The following is a 21,742-nucleotide window of genomic DNA, read 5'->3' on the forward strand; positions in this document are numbered from 1 at the left end:
CAGAGGGGCTCATTTTTATTGGCTGCCAGCTTCGCCAGGAGGCAGACGTCAGCCAGTGACCTGCTGAGCGGGGCCAGCACGGTGGGTGTGGACCAGAGGACCATGCCCCACCCCAACCCGGTTCCTCAGGGGCCGAGGCCGCGGGCTGCACAGAACCAGGCTGGGCCTTACTGGGAAAGCAGAGGCCTCATGACGCACCTTCCCCAGTCCAGCCAGGGCAGCAGGGCCTGGGATCTGCCTTTGAACACACTCCCCAGGCTGCAGGGCCGGGAAGATCTCCCTCTCCTCCACCTCCACCCCCCCCCCCCCCGAACAAGGCCTGGGTCCTGCCCACTCTTTCCGCCTCGCTGGGCTCCCCCACCCTTTCTCTCCTCACCAACGCCTCTGGTCCTGCCCAGGCCCACGTCACACTCTTGGGCCGACTCCCTCCTTCCCCGTGCTCTGGCGCAGCTCTTGTCCTCAGACTTCCACCCACACGGCACCTGAAGGCGCCTGGCAGACGGCAAACCCAGTGGCGTTCTTCAAGGCTTCTCACCCTGTGATGGGCCTCCGGAAGCCCGTGTGACCTGCCTCCGGCCCTCCTCCCGGCCCGCTCTCGCACCGCCTCTGCGTGTTGGCCGCATTCTTGCCGCAGACTTCCGCCCCTTGGGGTGCCAAGCTCAGGCCTGCACTTGCTGCTCTCGCTGCCTGGTGGCTGCACAGCCAGCTCTTAGTCTTGCAGAAGCGAACAGTGGCTCCTTGGAGCAGCTTCCACTGGCTGCCCCCTTTAAGGCATCTGCCCCGCCCCCGCCCCCTGCCCATTCCGGCCTGTCTCATCCCTGGGTTGATTTTCTTGTGGTTCCTTCCAGGTTCTGACAGTTTCCTGTCCTCTCGTCCGTCTCCACCATCACGGGGTCAGCTCTCAAAGACAGGACGGGGCCACACACGTGTGGCCACCGCTGTATCTCAAAGATGGCAGAGTCCATGTGTAACAAATGCCCCTTTGGTGACCAGGTGGGTCCCTTTCCTCTGACCCAAGATGGACCACCCTCTAAAACACTAACATTTCCTCCAAGGCGAAATCCGAAGAAACACACACGGTCTTTGATCAGCCCACATTGCTGTTGCTGTTGATGATTTAGGAAGACAATCTGGACATGTTCTCTGGCCCAGCGCCCTCCTTGGGGGTCAGCCTCATTGTCAAGTCAGAGTTTTATAAGCTTATAGTCACACCAAATGGAATGGCTGTCCCCAACCCCCTGGGAGAATTGCCACCACTGTCAAAAACATATTACCTTCATCCTCATCGGGGAGTTTTCAAACGCTGAAAAGACGTAAGGGTGGAAAGTACTTCTGCACTCAAAGGACTTGAGTGTCTCAGAAAAGCGGCAGGAGTGTCGCTGTGGCTGTGCCCAAGTTCTGACTTCAGGTCCTGCTGCTGCCCGGAGCAGGGGGTGGGCACTCAAATGACCAAATGGGTGGGTAGATGGATGGATGGATGGACAAGTGGACAGATGAATGGGTGGAGGAGTGGGTGGATGATGGGCAGATGGATGAATGTACAGATAGGAGGATGGATGATGGCTGGATGGGCAGACAAATGGACAGATGGACGGATAATAAATAGGTGAGTGGAAGGACGGATGGATGGATGATGGCTGCATAGATGGATGGAAGGATGAGTAAGTGGAAGGGAGGGCAGATGGTCAGAGAGATGAACACTGGCCTAAATGATGATGGATGTACTAGCCACCTGTCATCCTCTACCAGCCAATTCAGGACGAGCATTATGAATTTGTGTAAGCCCCTTCCAAATCTGCATGTGAAACTTGCAGTCTATGTCACCTTTGGATTCCATTGTTCTTTAAAAGAATTTTAAATGGCCCTGGCCGGTTTGGCTCATGGGATAGAGCGTCAGCCTGTGGACTGAAGAGTCCCAGGTTTGATTCCGGTCAAGAGCATGTGCCTGGTTGTGGGCTCGATCCCCAGTGGGGGTTGGGGGTACAGGAGGCAGCCAATTGGTGATTCTCTCTCATCATTGATGTTTTTCTCTCTCTCCCTCTCCCTTCCTCTCTGAAATAATAAAAAGAATTAAATGAACATTGGTTAATAAAATTATATAGGTTTCAATTATTCAGGTGTACAATTCTATAACACAGCACCTATGTATTGTGTCGTGTGGTCACCATCCCAAGTCAAGTCTCCTTTCATCACCATTTTTCCTTTTACCCTCTTTGGATTCTATTAGTCTTAATAGAAAGCCCAAACCTTGATCTGGCCACTCACTTCCAAAAGCAAAGTGCCAGGCCTGGTCCAGCCCAGGTTGGCCACAGTGGCTGGTCAATTCCGCCTCCCAGAGGCAATAGGCGAATTGAAAATGCTGTGTGTCCAGCCCTGCCCAGCTCTGACCTCTTTGGACAAAGGAGCCTCAGAGTAAGTCAAAGCGGAGACAGCAGGTTTCTGCTGAGACACAGGACCTGCAGCCGTGCGCTCTCTTCCCCTTTGTTTCAGATGTGTAGACTGTTCTTGAAGGCGTGAGCTCAGGTTAGCTCCTGGGCTACCCTCCAGATGCGGATGTGCAGGCAGAGCTGAGCTCCCCGAGGGTGGGAGGCTGCCGGCGGGTGTGTGTGTGTGTGTGTGTGTGTGTGTGTGTGTGTGTGAGAGGGTGTGTGTGTGGGGCCCACCTCCTTTCAGGTGCTCTCTCAGGTGCTGCTCAGATACCTACTTAGTTTTGTTTTAGACACTGAGGCTCCGTGGCTTTTCTTGTTTTTATCGCCCCACATTTTAGGAAAATGAAATCAGCATCTCAACTGGAATAAGCATTACAGCTGAGGAATCCCCAAAGCCCAAATCAAATGCCTAACTCAGTCGCACGGCCCGATGGCCAAATGGCTCAGCGCAGAAGCGAGCACCTCCTTAGGCATCTCAGGGTCTGAGACATTGAGCCCCCCCCCCCCCCCCCCCCCCGCCCCGAGGTCTCTCCCCGGTGGTTGGCACAGCGAGGCTCCCTGCTGTGCTGGTGAGGCCAATACCCGGCCACTATCACAGAGGCCTTTCAGCCAGAAGCAAGCAAGACAGAGCACCCGGCCACAATCCGGCCAACAGCACAGCCTCTTTCTGGGGCACCATTTTTCAGGTTTTTAGTTAACATACATATTTTTATTGATTTCAGAGAGGAAGGGAGAGGGAGAGAGACAGAAACATCAATGATGAGAGAAATCATTGATCGGCTGCCTCCTGCATGCCCCACACTGGGGATCGAAACCTGGGCATGTGCCCTGACTGGGAATTGAACCGTGACCTCCCGGTTCACAGGTTGATGCTCAACCACTGAGCCACGCCGGCCTGAGTGGGGCATCATTTTTAAGAGTAACTTTGAAGACAGAGCCCGACTGTTCCAGCGTCCCCGGGAGGCTGCCCCGCAGCCCGTTCATCACCTTCTGCAGCTCAGCTGAGGTCTGATCTCCCCACAGCCCTCCCTGGCCCCTCCCCACTGCCTGGCTTTGCTTTTGATGTAGTCTCTGCCCGGTTTCCGTGAGTGGAGTGGGCTGTCTGTGCCCAGAGCCTTCGGAGGCAGGCGTTCCCCTTGGTTCCCTGCCGTTCAGAAGAAAGGAGTGTTCAGAGTGAACGGTTTAGGAGAAATCCATGGGAAAGGCCGAGCAGCATCAGAAACACGCCCGGGCTTCCCGCAGGTTTAGTCACGGAATAAACTGCCCGGATCGGGGGTCTTTTTTAAATTTTAATTTAATATATTTTTATTAATTTCAGGGAGGAAAGGAGAGGGAGAGAGAGATAGAAACATCAATGATGAGAGAGAATCATTGATTGGCTGCCTCCTGCATGATCCCCACTGGGGATTGAGCCCACAACCTGGGCATGTGCCTTGACCGGAATTGAACCTGGGACCCTTAAGTCTGCAGGCAAACGCTCTATTCACTGTGCCAAACCGGCTAGGCTAGGATTGGGTGTCTTGTCACCATTCCAGAAGGCAATGGCTTGTAGGCGCCTCATCCTTGTTTCAGGGGACATTCGCTGGGAGCTTGCGGGCACCTCCTGACCCATCTCTGGGTGCCAACCAGGACCTGGGAGACGAACCTGGACAGTGAGCTGACTTGCTGCGTGTTCCTGTGTCAGTGGCTGTCCGGCCTGCGCGGGCCCTGCTCTCTGCCCGCCACCCCGGAGTCATGTGTCTTCCTGTCATTATCATCCTCTCCCGCCAGAAAGGGGAGGGCCACGTGAAGAATGGAGGACCCCTTTCCCAGGAAGGCGCTGGCAGCCCTGCCCCGCACACCCTCCACCACCCTGGGCCCACTCATGAGCGGGAACCTGCAGGGACAGGAAGTGGTTTCCCTGGTAACGTCCAAATTGTCCTGGAGGTGACTTAGCAGAAGATGAGCCAGAACTGTGGGCCCGGAATGAGGTCTCCACTGGCACAGCCACTTCCCCCATGAGGACTGTCACTGCTCATTGGGTTCCGGAATATTCCAGCCCTGGCCTCCTCCCTGGCTGGACATCGAGGCCCATCGGGGCCCTCGGCTAGTGTCCGCACTTACAGACGGCGTCTGGTCTACGGACTCGAGGGCTGTGGCTGTGGTAGAAGGCCAGCTGGTGGGAACTGTGGCTGGAACCCCAATTCTAGGCGGCCAGTCTCAGCAGGTGCTTAAGCTCCTGCCCACGCAGGAGGCGACCACAGTTCAAGGACCAGATGAACCCTCTGAATAGGAAACCACTAATGTAAATCGAAAACATTAATATATCGAATTGAATATTCACCAATAAATTATCTGAGCCTCTGTAGCATTTTGATTTTACTTTCATTTTTTAAGGGACGTTCAGTGGCATAAATACAGTCATGAAAGCAGTTTAAGAACGGGAACGGTACCCAGGAAGGAGCCGCACATTCCCGCTCACGACTGCTTTCCTCGTCCCCTCTGGCGCTAGTGAGGATGGAATGAATTCCCCAAGGTCTCACCGTGGCGTATTCTAGTAGTCACAGGGAGGCTGACTGCTGCGGCACAGGATCCCACATGGCACCTGTGTGTCGGGGCTGAGCTGTCAGAAGCCACACTGGGGTAGGCGGTGTCTGATGCTCCCCATGGGCGGGAAGGAGGCCGTCCTGAACTGCAGGTGACAGGCAAGTGAACGTGCCTCCTGTCTCACAGAAAGAAGGGCCCTTGCACCTGGGGGAGGGCCCCTTGCACCTGGGGGAGGGCCCCTTGCACCTGGGGGAGGGCCCCTTGCACCTGGGGGAGGGCCCCTTGCACCTGGGGGAGGGCCCCTTGCACCTGGGGGAGGGCCCCTTGCACCTGGGGGAGGGCCCCTTGCACCTGGGGGAGGGCCCCTTGCACCTGGGGGAGGGTGCCTTGTACCTGGGGAGGTGCACAGTCAGAGGAGCAAGTCCTAGATACATGTGCAGTGTTCATTAGACAATCCCATGTAACAGGCAGGGCTTGGTTCAGGTTCGGGGCACGTCTAGTCTCCTTCCTCAGCAGGTCCTCTTATTGCCATTAGTTATCACATCTACATCCATTACAAACCTTATAAAACAGTGTCATATATTTTTGCTTTAAGCAGTCAACTGTCTTTTAAATAAATCAAGGGGAGAATATAATCTTTTATATGAACCCACAAATGTATCTTTTCTGTGCTCTCCATCTCTTCCTTCAGATCTGAATTGCCAACCACTTTTTACCTTACAATTTGAAAATGTCATTCCAGTGCTCAGTGGTCTCCATTCTTTCTTTAAAAAATGTTTATTGATTTCTGAGAAGAAGGGAGAGGGAGAGATAGATAGAAACATCAATGATGAGAGAGAATCATTGCTCGGCTGCCTCCTGCACACCCCACACTGGAGATCGAGCCTGCAACCCGGGCATGTGCCCTGATCAGGAATCAAACCGTGATCTCCTGGTTCATAGGTTGATGCTCAGCCACTGAGCCACGCTGGGCTCCATTATTCCTACAGAGAATCCAACCCTCATTCTTCACTGTCATCATTTGTATGTAACACATCTTTCTTCTACGTTCAAGACTTTCTCTATTTTTAAAAAATATATTTTTATTGATTTCAGAGAGGAAGGGAGAGGGAGAGAGAGGTAGAAAAATCAATGATGAGAGAGAATCATTGACTGGCTGCCCCCTGCTGGGGATTGAGCCTGCAACCTGGGCATGTGCCCTTGACTGAAATCAAATTCGGTCAGAAGGCTGACGCTCTATCCACTGAGCCAAATGGGCTAGGGCTTTCTCTCTCTCTCTCTTTTTTTAATTTCAGCAGTTTGACTCTGATCAAGGTATGGTTTTCTTTGTATTTATCCTACTCAGAGTTCACTGAATTTCCTGGATCTGTAAGTCTTTCTCCACCAAATTTGAAATTTCAACCATTTTTTTCTATCTTGTTATCTCTCTCTCCTCTCCCTCTGGTATTCCAATGACATACATTAGGTCACCAGTCTTTATCCTCTTCAATCCTCTGCCCTGCCATTCTCCAGATTGGATAATTTTTACTGATTTACCTTTGAATGCACTGAGACCTTCCTTCTGCCTTCTACAATATACTTATAAGCCCATCTAGTGAGGTTTTCATTAGAGATTTTATACATTCCAGTTTTACCATTTCCATTTGGTTATATTTTTAGAGTTTCTATTTTTCTGTTGTGATTTCCCATGTATTCATTCATTGTGACCATATTTTCCTTTAAGTCATTGAACATATGTATAAGAGATCCACTATTTGGGAAACCTCAGGGTTAGGTTCTATGGGCATTTTTTTCCCTCTTAAGTATGGTCACATTTTTGGGGAAGCATATCTAGTAATTTTTTATTGTATACGGATCACTGTGAATGGTACATTGCAGAGATTCTGGCTCTGTTATCTTCCTCTGAAGGGTGTTGCTTTTTGTTATAGCCGGGAGTTAACTTGGCTGATCTGAAATATACGTTTGTTTCCCTTGCATTAGGCAGCAGCTGAAGCCTCTGCTTAGTTCTTTTAATCATCTCACTGTTGTTTTTCACTGGGTTCTTTGGGTCTCCCTTGTGCATGCATAGTTCAAGATCTGGGCAGAGTTTATAAGCAGATTTGGAGTCTCTGCCTCTAGCTACATATTTTATAGGCTTCATCCTTTCACATTCCAGCTGCTATATCATTCTAACCCCATCACCCAACTCCTCTGACCGGTAAGACTGTTATTTTGTTTTGTTTTGTTTGTTTGTTAATCCTCACCTGAGTATATTTTTTCCATTGCTTTTTAGAGAGTAGAAGGGAGAGAGGGAAAAGGGGAGAGAGAGAAAGAGAGAGAAACATCAATGTCAGAGAGACACATCGATTGGTTGCCTCCCACATGCTCTACAACTTGGGCCGGGGATGAAACTGCAACCCAGGACGTGTCCTTGGCTGGGAACCGAACCTGCTGCCCTTTAGTGTGTGGGCCAACGTTCTAACCAGTGAGCAACATGGGCCAGGGCAGGCCTGTGGTCTTCTGTGTGAGAACTAGCCACGCTTTGAAGCAGGACAAGCAGTGCCCTCAGAGGGAAAGCCACATACACACAGAGCTCACCCAGGGCTGCTTTCTTCTCAAGGGTGGAGTCCCCAATAGTTTTTGCCTACTAGTGATTGCTCTCAAGTAACTGCAAAGTTTTTTAACAGCACCCCCCCCCCACCCCAGAGTTTATAATTATTGTTTTAGGAGTGTTAGTCTGATATACACTATCTCACCATTACCAGAAGCAGAACTTGCAATTCCATTATAGTCAACTATGGTAGAGCTCACCTAACATTCTTCAGGGTGCTCCTGGAAGGCTGCCTGGTGGAGGTGGGCTGTACCATTCACTCATTTAAAAAGAACTTGATGACACTATTCTGTCCCCTCTGTTGTGCTTGACAGGTGGACTATCCCTCAAGCACTTTCATGTTTATGGAGAAGACAGACTAATAATCACTGACAAGACAGTTTCAAGAACTCTGCCACCATGGCAGGCGGGGTTGGGGGGCGCAGCAGGGTTCTGAGAAGTGGGGCTTTCTCAGAGGAGGTGGGAAGGAGCCAGGCTGGGGTGTCAGGTGCAGTGAGGAAACACTCCAGATTGAGGGCAGAGCTCGTACACAGGCCTCCCGGTAACCAAGCACAAGTTCAAGCCTGGAAGCTGCAAGAAGCCCAGCATGGCTGGAGTTTGGCGTGTGGGGCAGAGTCAGGTCATGGAGGCCCGTGTGACATGCTAAGGAGTTAGATTTTCCTCCTGGGGACAACGGGGAAAGGACGGAAAGGAACGACACGACACAGTGTGCTTGGCAAGCCACCTGCCTCCACTGGGCAGGGAGCAATGACCATGTCCGTCATACATGTTGGCTGGGTACCTTCAGAGTGCCAGGAGGAGGCGCCCAGGGGGACCCATGATCATTATACTGCCCGAACACCGTGTACGTCAGCACGGAGCTCCATCGATCGTGTGCAGAGGGACATTTATGGAGCGTCTACCTGGGCTGCACGTGGGGACTCACCGTGTCCCTGGCAGACCCCAGCGCAGCTCACGTCATGGAGCGCTTGCGCCAAAGGCCCAGCCCATTTCCGTTCATGCAGAAGGTCAGTTCATATTTGCGGCTGGATATGAAGCAATGCGCACAAAATGGGACAAATTCACCAAGGAGAGTGAAGAGCCTCCATGGCCATCGCTCTCGCTCAGGGGCATTGCTGGGTGAAGAGCAGCTTTTCCAGGCCCCGCTGTGCTCTCCGAGCGCCCTGCTCCCGAAATGCTCGCCTGCTCGCCTCTCCACGTGCCGCCTTCATGCTGAGCAACGGTGCCAGGGCTTCCTTCTCGCACGGTCAGAGTCCTTTTCCAGCCTTGCTCCCTGGCAGGCCCCCGGGATGGGTCTGTACGACTTCCTGTCTGTTAAAATACCAGCTTCCAGAATTAAAGGACTTGTCTCCCATCCTCCGGGGCCAGTTCCCACAGTGGCCATGGACAACCTCTCAAGGTAAACAAGTGTGAATGCTTATTAGACTCAGCTAAGACACGCACCCTCTTTTTAAAAGGCCTGAGTGATCCTCACTCTGAGTGTTGCCAGAAGGCAAGCCTAATCCGCCTGCGAGAGAAGCCCGTGGGGTTGCAAAGCCCTGCATTCGTCCACACGGAAGACTCCCAGGGACAGGGAAGGGCTACATTGGAGTGAGAAGCGGAGAGCTGATGGCCTGGTGGTTCTTGTGGCCATGAACGGACTCCTCCCACAGAATCTCCAGTGCCCGCAGGGCGCCTGGCATCCCGGATGGCCCCAAACTGTCCGGTCCAGCGCCGAGAGCGGGAGGAGGGAAGATCATGCTGACCTTCACCGGAGCCCTCCTGCCATTTCCTCCAGAACAAAGAGCCTCTCCAGCTCCTAGCGAAGGAGCTCAATCACTGAGTGGCGGCCTCCTCCATTGTGATGAGAAGAAACAGCCTGGAACCTCCGAGTGGCGTCTCCACGGCGCCCCCCCACCCGTCCCTTAATCTGATGGCGGTCGGATGCCAGGGGCGCACCACGCCGAGGGCCTCCATGCTCCGCCCGGACACGTAGGTTACTGATTCGCCCTGCGTGGCAGAGCTGACACTGTATTCTTCCCAGGAAAAGCCTGTAATTGACAGCAATTTTTTGGGGAAGAACATGCTGCCCACTCCTCTCCCTCCGTTTTTCCTTTCACACACTCCATTCGAAGGAAACGCGGTAATGAACGGATCCCAGCTGCACCCAGGCCCCCCCTGCCCCCCGTGCTCCTCCCTCCGCTTCCTGCTCCCTCCTCCCACTTCCCACTCCCTCCGCTGGGCCAGGGGTTCCTTTCAGGGCAGCCGCCCCAGGACACGGCCAAGAAGCTCATCAGCTTCCCGGAGACACTAACAGGTCAGAAGCATCGGAAAGGGAACCCTTGTCTGTGCGGGAGAAGAAATGAATGCAGGAAAGGTGGGGAGGGAAGCAGAAAGTGAGCATATGAGAGTGTGTTTGTGGGCTGAGTTCTTACATCAAAACTTGGAGTCCATTTGGAAAAGACAAATCTTTTACAGAAACCGTAACGGAAATCCCATTTTCCATTTGCTGAAGAGGAAGCGCCCCAGGAGAGCCTGGCGTGGCTGGGGCCCTCACTTCGGGCCTGAATGACACCCTGAGAGACCTTCACAGGAGCAAGAAATCAGCCTCCACGTGGGAGGTTTCTGATATTCTGGGGATGCTCATCATAGCAGCCAGCCAGGCCTCACCCACACCCACCCTGTACTCACAGCCGCTCAGATGGACACTCTGGCCTGGAGGGGCCCTCCCCAAAGGGCTGCTAGCAGATCCTGGGCATCCTCGAGGGAGGGCTCTGTCCACAGTGGCCGCCTCTCCTTCTGGCACCTTTCACAGGTCTGTACGGAGGGGCCCAGAGGGAGGAAGTTCCATGTGTTGTACTGGGACCCTCAACCTGAGAAACTCCAAACCAGGACTGCAGGACGCTCTGGCAGGGCTCGATGCCCGCCATGCATCACGCGCGCACCCTCTGGCGTGTGAGCAGATGAGAGCGCTCGGTAATTATAAACTCATGCCTCACTCTAACCTTCCTGCTACGGTCCAAGGGCCAGATCTGGCCCCCTGCCTGTGTTTGTAAATAAAGTTTTATTAGCATACAGCCACACCCCTCTGTTTACATGTTGTCTATGGTAGCTTTCACACCTTAAAGACCCCAGAGGCAGCCGGCAAAGCCTCAACTACTTGCTCTCTGCCTTTTACCGAAAATGTTACCTATTTCCAGCAGAGGTGACCTTCTAGAACAAGCACAAAGCTCTAACTAGAACCAAATCACAATGGCAGGCCCACCCCCTTCCCAGTCTGTTCAATCCTGACAACATTGAGGCTAAGCTTCAGGCCCTGCTGTATCTATTTTTGTTGTTGTTAATCCTCACCTGAGGATAATGTTCTGTGAAGGGGAAGGAAGAGAGAGAGAGAGAGAGAGAGAGAGAGAGAGAGAGAAACACCGATGTGAGAAAGACTTATTGATTGGTTGCCTCCATACACTCCCTGACCAGGGCTGGGGATGGAACCTACAAGCCAAGTATGTGCCCTTGACCAGGAATTGAACCCCAGACCCTTCCTTCAGTGTGCAGGCCATGCTCTATCCACTGAGCCACGTGGCTGGGCGGGCCCTGCTGTCTAGACACTTCAGAGTCGCCGCCCTTCGAACACAGGCAGGCAGCCTCTGGGCTGCGGTGGGCAGCCAGCAGCCGGCATTAACACTGGCCCTGCCTGTGCCTGCTTCGCAGGAACGCCAGCTTCCCAGTGGTCGCCTACTCGGAAGTCTCCTTGTAGCATAAATTTGTATTAACAAGCAATCACTAGAGAAACATTTTCACTAAGTGACAAGTGATCAGCAGAGGCGGCGCGGGCCTGGCAGGTGGGGGGCATGAACACGGGGACACAGCACACAGCAGGCTGCAGTGGCGGGTGGCAGGTGGGCCTGAAGGCGGGAGTCGGGGGAAACGGCCCAGGTTGGGGTCTCGATCCCGAGTGCTTCGCCGCGTCCTTACCTCCATTCCACAGCGACATGCCAGTCGGGCCACTCCGGGGTAGGTGATGGCCCGGAAGCCCCTCTCCCCACCTGGGGGTGGGGGAAGGAGGGCCGGCTTTGTGCTGTGGGCTGGGAAACTCTCGTCACCGACTACCATGCTCACACTCTGACACCGTGTGGGGTTCCCCACTAAGCTGTTCTCTGTGACACCAGCCGGAGTCCTACAGTTTAACTCACTTCAGCCCCGACCTACCCAGTGACAGGGCCAACTCCCCGTGAAGGGCTCAGGCCTCAGGACTGCCCACTAAGACGCCAACCCCATGTCCAGGCTGTCACCGCTGCTGACCTGTGGCTGTTTATAAATCGGAGGTTCCAATGACCCTTCCTTGCATCGCTTAATTGGCCACAGCAGCTCACAGAGTTTAGGGAAACAGTTCACTCACTAGATGGCCAGTTAATCATAAAGGATATAACCTGCAACAGGCCGGGGAGAGAGAGATGCAGGGCGGTGTGGAGGCTCCATGCCCTCCCCGGAGCACCCCGGCCCACGCCCCCGTGGCCACCAGCCTGGAGGCTCTCTGAGCCAGGCCCGTGGGTTGTGGTGGAGGCCTCACCCCGCAGCTGGAACGGATTCAGTCGTTGGCTATGGACCCCACTGCCGACTTGGAGTCACAGTTTCAGACTCAAGTCTTGTGACTTTTCAGCAAGATCATCACAGTCAAGCCACCACTCGGCAGCTTAGTCACCGTTCAAAAGGCGTGTGAATGATCAGGCCGAAGACAGGTGTCAGAGGTCAAGGGCCTGAACCGAAGCCCCGCCTCGCCTCCTCCCACTCTTGGGCTCTGTCACTTGACAGTAACTGCGAGAGAGGGGACCCAGGGGACCCCACTCACGCAGCTCTTCTGCCCTGGACAACTGGATGCCCCTGGGTCTCTTTGCTCTGTGTCACTCCGTGTGACACTTACTGAAAGGCGACATCTCAACCTTAGACACCAAATGCAAACCCATCCCCCCACCAGGAACAAGCCCATCAGACCTGGTGGGCAAGATCCGCAGAGCAGAGGCTGGGAAGCCTAGACCTTCCCCACGCAGGGGCTCCCCACGCAGGAGGGGCTCCCCACGCAGGAGGGCTCCCCACACAGGAAGTGCTCCCCACGCAGGGGGCTCCCCACCCCACGCAGGAGGGGCTCCCCACACAGGAGGGCTCCCCACACAGGAAGTGCTCCCCACACAGGAAGTGCTCCCCACGCAGGGGGCTCCCCACCCCACGCAGGAGGGGCTCCCCACACAGGAGGGGCTCCCCACACAGGAGGGCTCCCCACACAGGAAGTGCTCCCCACGCAGGAGGGGCTCCCCACCCCACGCAGGAGGGGCTCCCCACACAGGAGGGGCTCCCCACCCCACGCAGGAGGGGCTCCCCACGCAGGAGGGGCTCCCCATACAGGAGGGGCTCCCCACCCCACACAGGGGGCTCCCCACCCCACGCAGGAGGGGCTCCCCATACAGGAGGGGCTCCCCACGCAGGAGGGCTCCCCACACAGGGGGCTCCCCACACAGGGGGCTCCCCACCCCACGCAGGAGGGGCTCCCCACCCCACGCAGGAGGGGCTCCCCATGCAGGAGGGGCTCCCCATGCAGGAGGGGCTCCCCATGCAGGAGGGGCTCCCCATGCAGGGGGGCTCCCCACGCAGAGGGGCTGCACTTACCCGCACGAGCTGCTGCGGGAAGGGCCCGCGAGAATTCTCAGGCACGTTGATGGGGGGGATGACCCAGTCCCGCTTCTGTCTCCGCAGACCCAGGCCACTGGCAGGTGGGTGCTGGGGCCAGGGCAGGAGCACATCGCTGGGAGGCGGGGCGAGGTCCAGGGCTGGAGTCTTCCTTCCTTTCTGCGGCATCTGCGGGGTGGGGGTGGGGAACGGGGAGAGAGAGCCACATGTGGTTAGGTTCTGCTCCAAGGAGAAGGCATCAATTAGAGAATCCGAACTTTCCTGATGGACAGGGAAAACCTGGATGATGTGAGGAGGGCTAAGTGTCAGCCCCTCTACACAGAGAAACACAATTACATTGGGGGGAGGAGGACAGGGAAGAAACCACAAAAAAGGAGAAAATGCAGTTAACTAACCAATAGGGTGGATCCGAGCTTTTAAGTCCCAAGTGGAAAACAATCACAAAGGGACAAATACATTTTAATTTAAAACTCTTGGCTAGGAAATCATATCCTAAAAGCAACTGCTGAACTTGGAACAAAGAGTTAAGTCTTACTATACAAACAGTACTTAGAAATCAATAAAAAATTTGAATCTTTTTTTATAACAGGAAAAGGACATGAATAGAAACCTAATAGCAAAATAAAGGATCAATAAATGTCTAAAAACGCCCGTGTTTCCCGGTAATCAAATGAAGCAAAACAACGTGTCCGCTCCACCTACCAAACTGCCCAGTTAACCGAGTGGACCCTCAGCAGCGAGAGGTGTGCTGAGCGAGCGTAGAGAGAGGGCCGCCGAGGCGCAGGGCTTGGTGGGGAGCAGACCTGGGGTCTCACATTTATGTGCACGCAAGGAGTCACGTGACACCAGCTAAGTCCCTTCATCTCGCCAAACTCCAGCCACTTCTTTTTTTCGTTTTAAATACATTTTTATTGATTCAGAGCGGAAGGGAGAGAGAGAAAGATAGAAACATCAATGGCAAGAGAAAATCATTGAGTAGCTGCCTCCTGCACGTCCCTGGGGATTGAGCCCACAACCGGGAATGAGCCCTTGACTGGAATCGAACCTGGGATTCAGTTCACAGGCCGACGCTCTGTCCACTGAGCCAAACGGGCCAAGGCCAAGTCTTATTTTTTAAAGGATCCAGAGGAGATTGGACAGAAACGCACCCAGAGGCCGACTGTGTTCTCTGCTCACCAGCGGGTTCATTTTACTTTATTCCTTTTATATGTCTGTGTCTCTGAACGTTATCACATGCCAGCAGAACTTCATGTGTGCACGGGGCACTTACACATCTGTCATCTCCGTGTTTACTTTCAAGGTGCCCATATGGCGCCTTGGCCTGGTGTTCCTCGTTGATGTTCGTTTCATGCTGAGACTCACGCCCTGAGCGGGAATTCCCACAGCAAGGCTGACCTGGGCCAGGACAGCCACGCCAGCTGTGCAGAAACCAGTACGCCCCTGAAGAGGGGGCGCCTGCACCTGGACGTGGCAGAGGGGACAAAACTGGCTGGAGGCGTCTGAGCAGTCCTGGCGGGTCGTCCCCCTCCAGCTGAGCTCAAGGCCCCGCGAGGCCCCGGCTGGTCTCAGCATCGCCCTCTGTGGACAGACACTTCCCCACTCTGCTTTGCCATAAAGCTGCATAGTAATAAGTTAAACACGCACCTAGAGTGGGCCGCCTCCTCCCGTGTCCCTCGGCCAAACTCACCTCGTGCGCAAGGACCCGGGAGCCCCCGCCACAAAACTGCCTTGTTGATGACAAAAAACAAACAAACAAACAAACCCCACACAAAGAGTCTATATGCCCGGATGCCCAAACTGAAAGCTACTCCAAGGGAGAGCCCATCTGGCCAGCCACACTCCAGTGAGAGCCCCCTGGGACGTCCCCGTCGTCCCGCTGTGTCACTGTGCTCAGCTCCCAAATTCAGGAGTTTGCAGCAATCAGAGCCGAAGGCCTTCCCAAGTCACTGCCCTCCTTCCTCAGCAAGGAGCCCCCAAGGCAGTGCGCCCTCTGGCCTTGCTCCCGACGGGATGGACATGGCACCCACTGCTGGACGCTGCCTCGGGACCAGGCCTCCCTCAGTAGCGAGGAGCAGGGTTGGGTCGTCTCCAGAACTGCGTTTAGGACAGTCCTGGCCACATGCTCTCCCGGCATCCAGGGCACAGCTGCTTTCCACGCCACTGGGGCTGAGCGTTCCACAGTTCCCAACCAAATCCGCCCCATCGCTAATTCAGGAGGCACCCCCACTTTACTAGGGACACATCAGGGGACTGAGGCGCCAAGGAATACCCGAGGGTCACACAGCTCATTAGGCAGAGGCAGGATTTGAACCCTGGGCATCAGACTGCAAGGCCAGAGCACCTGGCGGGGTGTGGCCCTCCTCTGCTGGAGGCTCGTGCCTGGAGGCTGCACCCCTTTCCCAGTCCTGGCCTAGGTAGCTGTGCAGAAACCAGCATCCCCCCTGAAGAGGGGGCGCCTGCACCTGGACATGGTGATAAACCTCAGGCTGTGGAGGGAGAGCTCCGAGGTCCCGGCGAGTCAGCTTCAGGAGCTTGTCAGAAATGCAGTCTCAGGTCCCACCTGGACTTGCTGCCTCTGGGGTGGGGCCTGGAATCTGTTTAGGGGGCCCTCCAGGTGCCACGTGCTCCACAAACTCACAGCTTTGCCTGGGACTCCTCCACTGTCCCCAGGTCCCTGCCTCAGAAGGGGCCGGGCTGGGGTCTGCTCTTGAGCATGTCCGCACAGGGCAGGCGGACTCGGCTACACCCACCTCACGCACGGTGACCGGGAGCCCCCGCCACAAGCACAGCCTCTGGGGGGCTGTCCGCGCGCCCCTACACCCCCACGTGATGGTGTGGAGAGCACACGTCTGCCTCACCGGGGTCGCTTGGGCACCAGCAGATGCTCACCTGAGCCTTCTGAATTCCAGACACAGAATTTGAAAGGGTTTCGTAGAGCCATTTAAAAGCCCAAACGCGCTGCTTTATCTTCATTTGCTCAGGAAGAGCTGGCCCGGCACTAATTTCCCTAGTGCTGTTTAAATAAATTGTGGCTATTTTTAAAGCTCTGAGACAAATGTAAGAACAAGTCTGGGGGAATCGGTGCCAGCCCTGCGCCTGCTTCAGCCAGGACGTCCCCACCTCTCCGGGAGGCCCAGGGTGACGGGCGGGGACTTGGGTGGGGCGAGCGTGTCCTGGACACCCAGTGACCCGGGCCCCCTTGGAGCACGGCATGCAGCACTGCCAGGCTGAGCCCCCAAGTTCATTGGCCAGCTTCATGATGCCCCAAACCCCATCATTCACCACCCTCATCTCCCGGCCCAAACCTGAACTCCATCAGTGACCTGTCCTCGGCCTCCACCTGCTGGCCCCTCATCCCGCACCCCATTTCCCTGAGCTCCCTTCCCAGGCCCCCGCCTGTGCCCACCTGGCCCCTTGTCGGGGCTGCTGTCTGCCTGTGAGTGTAACTGACTATGGCTCCCAGGTGAGGCCCTCAGGGACTCATCAGTATCACCTAGAGGCGGGCCACCTCCTCCCAGTGTCCCCAGCAAGTGAAAGGTGAATAATGCAAGACTGACCTGGGCAGGTTTTAAATGATCGCCTTAAAGAAACAGAGGAAAAGGAAGTGCCCGGGAGGGCGGCGGTCACGCCCCTCCGCCAGGCGCCATGCAAGGTATAATGGATCCCTCCTCTCTGCTGCCCGACTGCACACGGATTGGGAACGCAGGGTTATGGAGAGCCAGGTGAGCGCAGGCTGCGACCAGCGGGTTGGGCCCTAAAACCCTCGGGGGTCACTGAATGGAGGTGAAACAGTCCAGGGCCGCCTTCGGTGCAGGAGCCCCGGGTGCCTCCCCAGGCCGCCCGCCATGTCGGCTGAGGACTGGTTGGCAGGTGAGCGATGTGTGAGTTTCCATGTGATAGGAATGCTGAGGACCCAACAAATCAGGCCCCAGGTGGGCCAGGGGTCCGCATGGTGGATGTGCCTGGGAGACGGAGCGACCACGTGGGCGCTCCACGGTGCTGCAGAAGCGCCTCTGAGACGCAGGGACCCTACAGCAAGGTCCGGGCCGGGCCAGCCTCAGGGGCGGCGGGCAGGTGGGAGCGCGAGAGCCGGGCGGCCGGGACTGGGCACCTGTGTGGGGAGCGAGGCTCCCGTTCTCCGAGAAGGCAGCGCAGCAGAAGCTGCTCCAAAGCCAGCCGCAGGTGGGAACATCCCCGAGTGCCTCTCTGAGGATGCCCAGCAGCTCACCCTTCGACGACGGGGTCCCAGATGACAGCCCGCCGTCCCCACGGGCCTTCCCACCCGTCCGGTCCTGGGCTGGCCTGCTGGACGCTTCCTGAGCACCTTGAATTCTCCCCCGTTTGAGAAAACAGCCTGGACACAAGCCCGCCTGATTGGATAATGCCATTTACGGAAAATGTCCAAGTCCGGTTCCCATGGGATGCGCCCACCTCGCACGGCGACCACTGATATCTTCGAGGCCTCTCCTCAGTCACGGGGCTCCAGGTCGGCCTTGCCCCCAGATGTGATCCTCCGCTTTCATGACCCAGGACAGCAATTCCTCTGCTCGGCCTCGCAGCTGGGCAGACCCCTGATGCTGACAGGCTTCTTTGGAGGGGCCTATGTTGCCATTTGCATGAGCAGAGAACAAGGGGTGGGGGGCTCCCTGACTTTTCCTGCTCTCCCGGTCTATCTCGCCACAGGCTGCACCACCCTTCTGTGTGTGGCCCAGGGGCGGATCCGTACTCCCAGGATGAAGGTCCGGGAGGTCCGAGAGAGGCTGAGAGCAGCCCTCACTCCAGGGGGCACACAGCAGTCTCCACCCAGCCTGCGGGCTCTTCTTTCCTTTTGACGAACTGTGTCCAGCCTCCCACCTGTCACGCCCAGACCCACTGATACAGCTCATCTGGCGGCTCTGATGTTGGGGTGAAGGGCCCGGCCCCGTATGCAAACACCACGTCTCCGGGCCCCGGCGTCCCAAGGGTGCTCCGTTCCTAGGGGCTGTCCTCAGGATGAAACCTGTGGGGAACCCCACTGCTTCTGTCCGGTCAACGAACAGACTCACGTTGGGGCTGGGCGGGGAGTGTGCCCAGATGCCAATGCTTCTACAGCTCTTCTGTGTCTCCCCTCGGCCGTTCTCCCCTCTGCTGCTCCCTCATAGCTTCGGGGTAAACATGCTTTAATAAAGGAAACAGCGTGTCCTCCCCGCCCCACCCCCCAAACGTCAAACCTGCTGCTGATTGTCAGTGACAATAATTCAATTTCTTAAAAAAAGGCACTAAAATCCATGCAGCCAATTCTCCTTCCCTTCAGTGTATGGCTGACAAGCGGCCCGTTCTGCTCACCTGCCAACACCTCTATTTAAAATACTTAGCCAGGGCGCTGAATGCAGCCTTCTGGCTGGTTTCCATGGTAGCTAAGGACGGACAGAATGAAATGGTACTCAACGCACACAAAATAAAAGGACAGACACCCCACTCTTTATAAACAGATGCTGTGAGCCACCGAGATAACACGGGTGTGCTGAGGAGGCGCTTAGCTGAGTGCGTTCTTCTGTCCACGACACTAGGGGGCTGAAAGCGCGGTTCCCCCCAAGCTCCACGCTAGTCCTCATTTCCGACCTCTTCTAAGGCCGGTCCTTCTGGAAAGTCCCACAGAAACTGGAGAAAGGTGTCCCGAGTGGGGTAGCAGGAGCGCTTCCGCATCATCCACTTGAAAGGAAAACCTCAGTGCTAACGTTCCGCCCCGCCGTCCCTCCTGCCCCACCGGGCTCACCCACGCGAGGGGGGGCTGGCCCGCCCTCGCTTACACCTGGGGATGGGGCGCCCAGAGGGCCAGGGCCAGGGTCCCCTCTGCCCCTCCGCTGAAAGGGTGGGTGTGGCACGTGAGCTGTGCTAGGCCAATGGGCTGTGGCTCTGAGGGTGTATATGTGTATGCCCGTGTGTATGAGCACATATATGTACCCTATGTGCATGCGCACATACGTATGCATGTATGTGTATGTAACTCCCATGTGGCTAGCCTTGCTCCCCCATTCTCACCTCCCCATTGTACCAAGATCCCCAGTGTCTGGGCTGCCCCTCACCTGCCTGTAGACCAGGGTCTACCCCTCGGCACAGCTGACTTTGGGTCAGATCACGGTCTGGGGCTTTCTGGGCACTGTGGGGTGCTGAGCGGCACCCTTGCTCCCCCTGCGGTGACAGCCCTGATGTCTTCCCGTGCCCTGGTCGAGGACGTGCTCTAGAGAATCAAGAAATTATGTTCAGTGAGAACTATCTGAAGCGAAATCACCTTTCAGTGTACAGGAAAAAATACATCACAGTGAAACTTTAAATTAGTAAGTTAAGCCAAAATGTGTCACTTTCCCCAGAGTTGTTAATGGCGGAAATGAATGGAGTGGTTCATGTTGGCGTCAATTAGTGAGAAAAATGGTCAGTTCCTTCTGCTTGGATGATTCTGGAAGGCCTCGGCCAGGACAAGGGAAGGGTTTGACTGGGGCCTAACCAGACAAAACCAGGTCCAGGCAGTGCCCGCCCCCGCCCCGCCCCCGTCACTGTCACTCTTGGGAGCTTCCCTGCCTACACAGCCCTTTCTCACCCCCTTGCTCCCCACACTGCCCTGGGATGCAGCAAGTCACCTGTGAGGGCTCATTCGTCTTGTCCTGTCTGAGCAGGTCTCACTGAGAGAGCGCCCTGGGCAGTGCCCTCCACGGGGACAGGCCTGGGGAAGGTGACTGGTGACGCGATGCTGCCGCCGCCCCTCAGCCTGGCTGTGCCCGGGTCAAGCTTCAGGAGACGCCCCGGAGCACCGCCTGGAGCACGGCCTCAGCGTGACCTCCACCCTGGGACGCCTGCCGGCCCGGACAGCGGCAGCCTCCGGCAGCTTAGGTGCGTGGGCCGGGGCCGCCATCAGAAAACCCAGGGCAGAGGCGGCTCTCACCCGATTAGAACAGTCACTCCCGCCTTCACCCCTACAAGGAGTTAAAGGCGGCGATTATTTTGGGGAGCTTTGCTCATCGGTTGAATACCCACGTTGGGGTGGGGGCACTGACAGGGCTGTGGGCTCTGCCGGCCGCTTGTGCGGGGCTTTGCCGCGGAGGAATGCACAAAGTACGTGGGACACGGGTGCCGGCCCCACGGCAGCCGAGTGGGTCTGCGGCAGTCTCTGTGGCGCTGTCGGAGGGGAGGGACTGACCCTCACCCAGGCAGCTGGCATCGTCCCGGGAGCGGGAGCGTGGACGTCGGGCCGTGACACTGCGGCCGCAGAGTCGCTGTTTCTCAGCACATGGGCAGGGCCGACTCTGGGAAAGGACGGAAGGACCAGCTCGCTGCTTCTGGGCGGCGCCTAGAGGCCTCAGGTGCTTCCCCGAGGTGACACCTCCCATCCAAGCCCCATGTGGCCCCTTGAGAAAGCTCTGGACCCATGTGTCAGGGTTCGGGCCGCACACCAGCCTCTGGCGCTCACGGGGACGCAGGCCACTCAGGGACCCTCACGCGGCAGGCCTGGCCTCTGGAGCCTCATCTCTCGGGTGGACACAGGAATGATTCTCAACCAGGGCCTCCCTTCCCCCGTTTTATAAGTAACCTGGGCCCTGGAGATACACTCACGGGTGTGGAAGAGGGACAACTGTGTGTGTGGGGCAGGGGAGACCATGGGGACGGAAGGTCACAGACCACGGGAGTGGGGCTAATGGACGCGGGGCTAAAGAATCGGGGCTCAGCAAGCCTGGTTCTCGCTGCTGTGGAGACCCAAGCAGCTGAAAGAAGAGGCCTTGTGGGCATCTGGGGCGCTGGGTGGGCCCCCAGGTCGGGCCTCATCCCACCTTCAGGGTGATGAGGCATCTGCACTCCCGGGGGTTGAGTCTCCATCTCGGCAGGAAGACACAGGTCCCACCCTGGTGTGAGTGTCTGGGGGCCACCGCCCCCCACCACAGACTGGGCGCTTCAACAGCAGACATTCACCCTCCGCTCTAAGGGCTGGAAGTCTGGGGTCCAGGGCGGGCGGGCAGGGTCCTCCGGAGGAAGGAGGTCTCTCCAGGCCCCTCTGGAGGTGCTGTGGCGGCCTGTCACCTCGGGGGCCCTGGGCCTGCAGAAGCACCACCCGACCCCTCTGTCACACAGCGGCTCCCTCTGTGTGCCTGTCATAAGGGCGCCAGGCGGGCGAGGTCGGGCCCCGATGCCCTCACCCTCACTAATGACATTTGCACACCCTGCAGAAACACAGACCTATTCTGGGAGCCTGTAGGTTAGGGCTCCGTCATGAGTTTCAGGGGGACACAACTCAGCCCACATGCCGGGGGGCAGGAAGCCCGAGGAAAGAACACGGTCGGGCCGTGGGCCGTCTGACACGGGTGTCGCGGGGCTGAGTCTCTCACAAATGCTGACGCAGCCAAAAGACCCAATATTAGCTTCATAGACACAGCTCCTGTTTTGCAAACTATGCCCCCGGGCCCACTGCCCTTCCGCGTGCCACAGCACCCGAGCCGCCAAGGGGGGCCGCTCCTCCTCAGTGAGCACCGGGCGGCCGTCGCCGATCCCCAGGCTCAGCACTCCCGAGGGA

The 21,742-nt window shown here is 56.6% G+C and overlaps 1 protein-coding gene across 3 annotated transcripts in view; it reads right to left on the reverse strand.

The window, feature by feature from the left end:
- CDH4 (cadherin 4) overlaps positions 1–21,742 on the reverse strand; it is a 376,945-nt gene that overhangs the window by 94,604 nt on the left and 260,599 nt on the right. Inside the window, exons 4-5 of one of the 3 annotated variants that reach the window (XM_054723858.1) lie at positions 19,744–19,752; positions 13,183–13,371 (exon numbers count right to left, since the gene is read on the reverse strand). In XM_054723858.1, the coding sequence (XP_054579833.1) occupies positions 13,183–13,371; positions 19,744–19,752 (198 nt within the window). The remainder of the gene's footprint in view (positions 1–13,182; positions 13,372–19,743; positions 19,753–21,742) is intronic. The other 2 variants (XM_054723857.1, XM_054723855.1) reach the window with 2 other exon arrangements.

This window comes from Eptesicus fuscus, chromosome 12, assembly GCF_027574615.1.
Source record: "Eptesicus fuscus isolate TK198812 chromosome 12, DD_ASM_mEF_20220401, whole genome shotgun sequence".
NCBI lineage: Eukaryota > Metazoa > Chordata > Mammalia > Chiroptera > Vespertilionidae > Eptesicus > Eptesicus fuscus.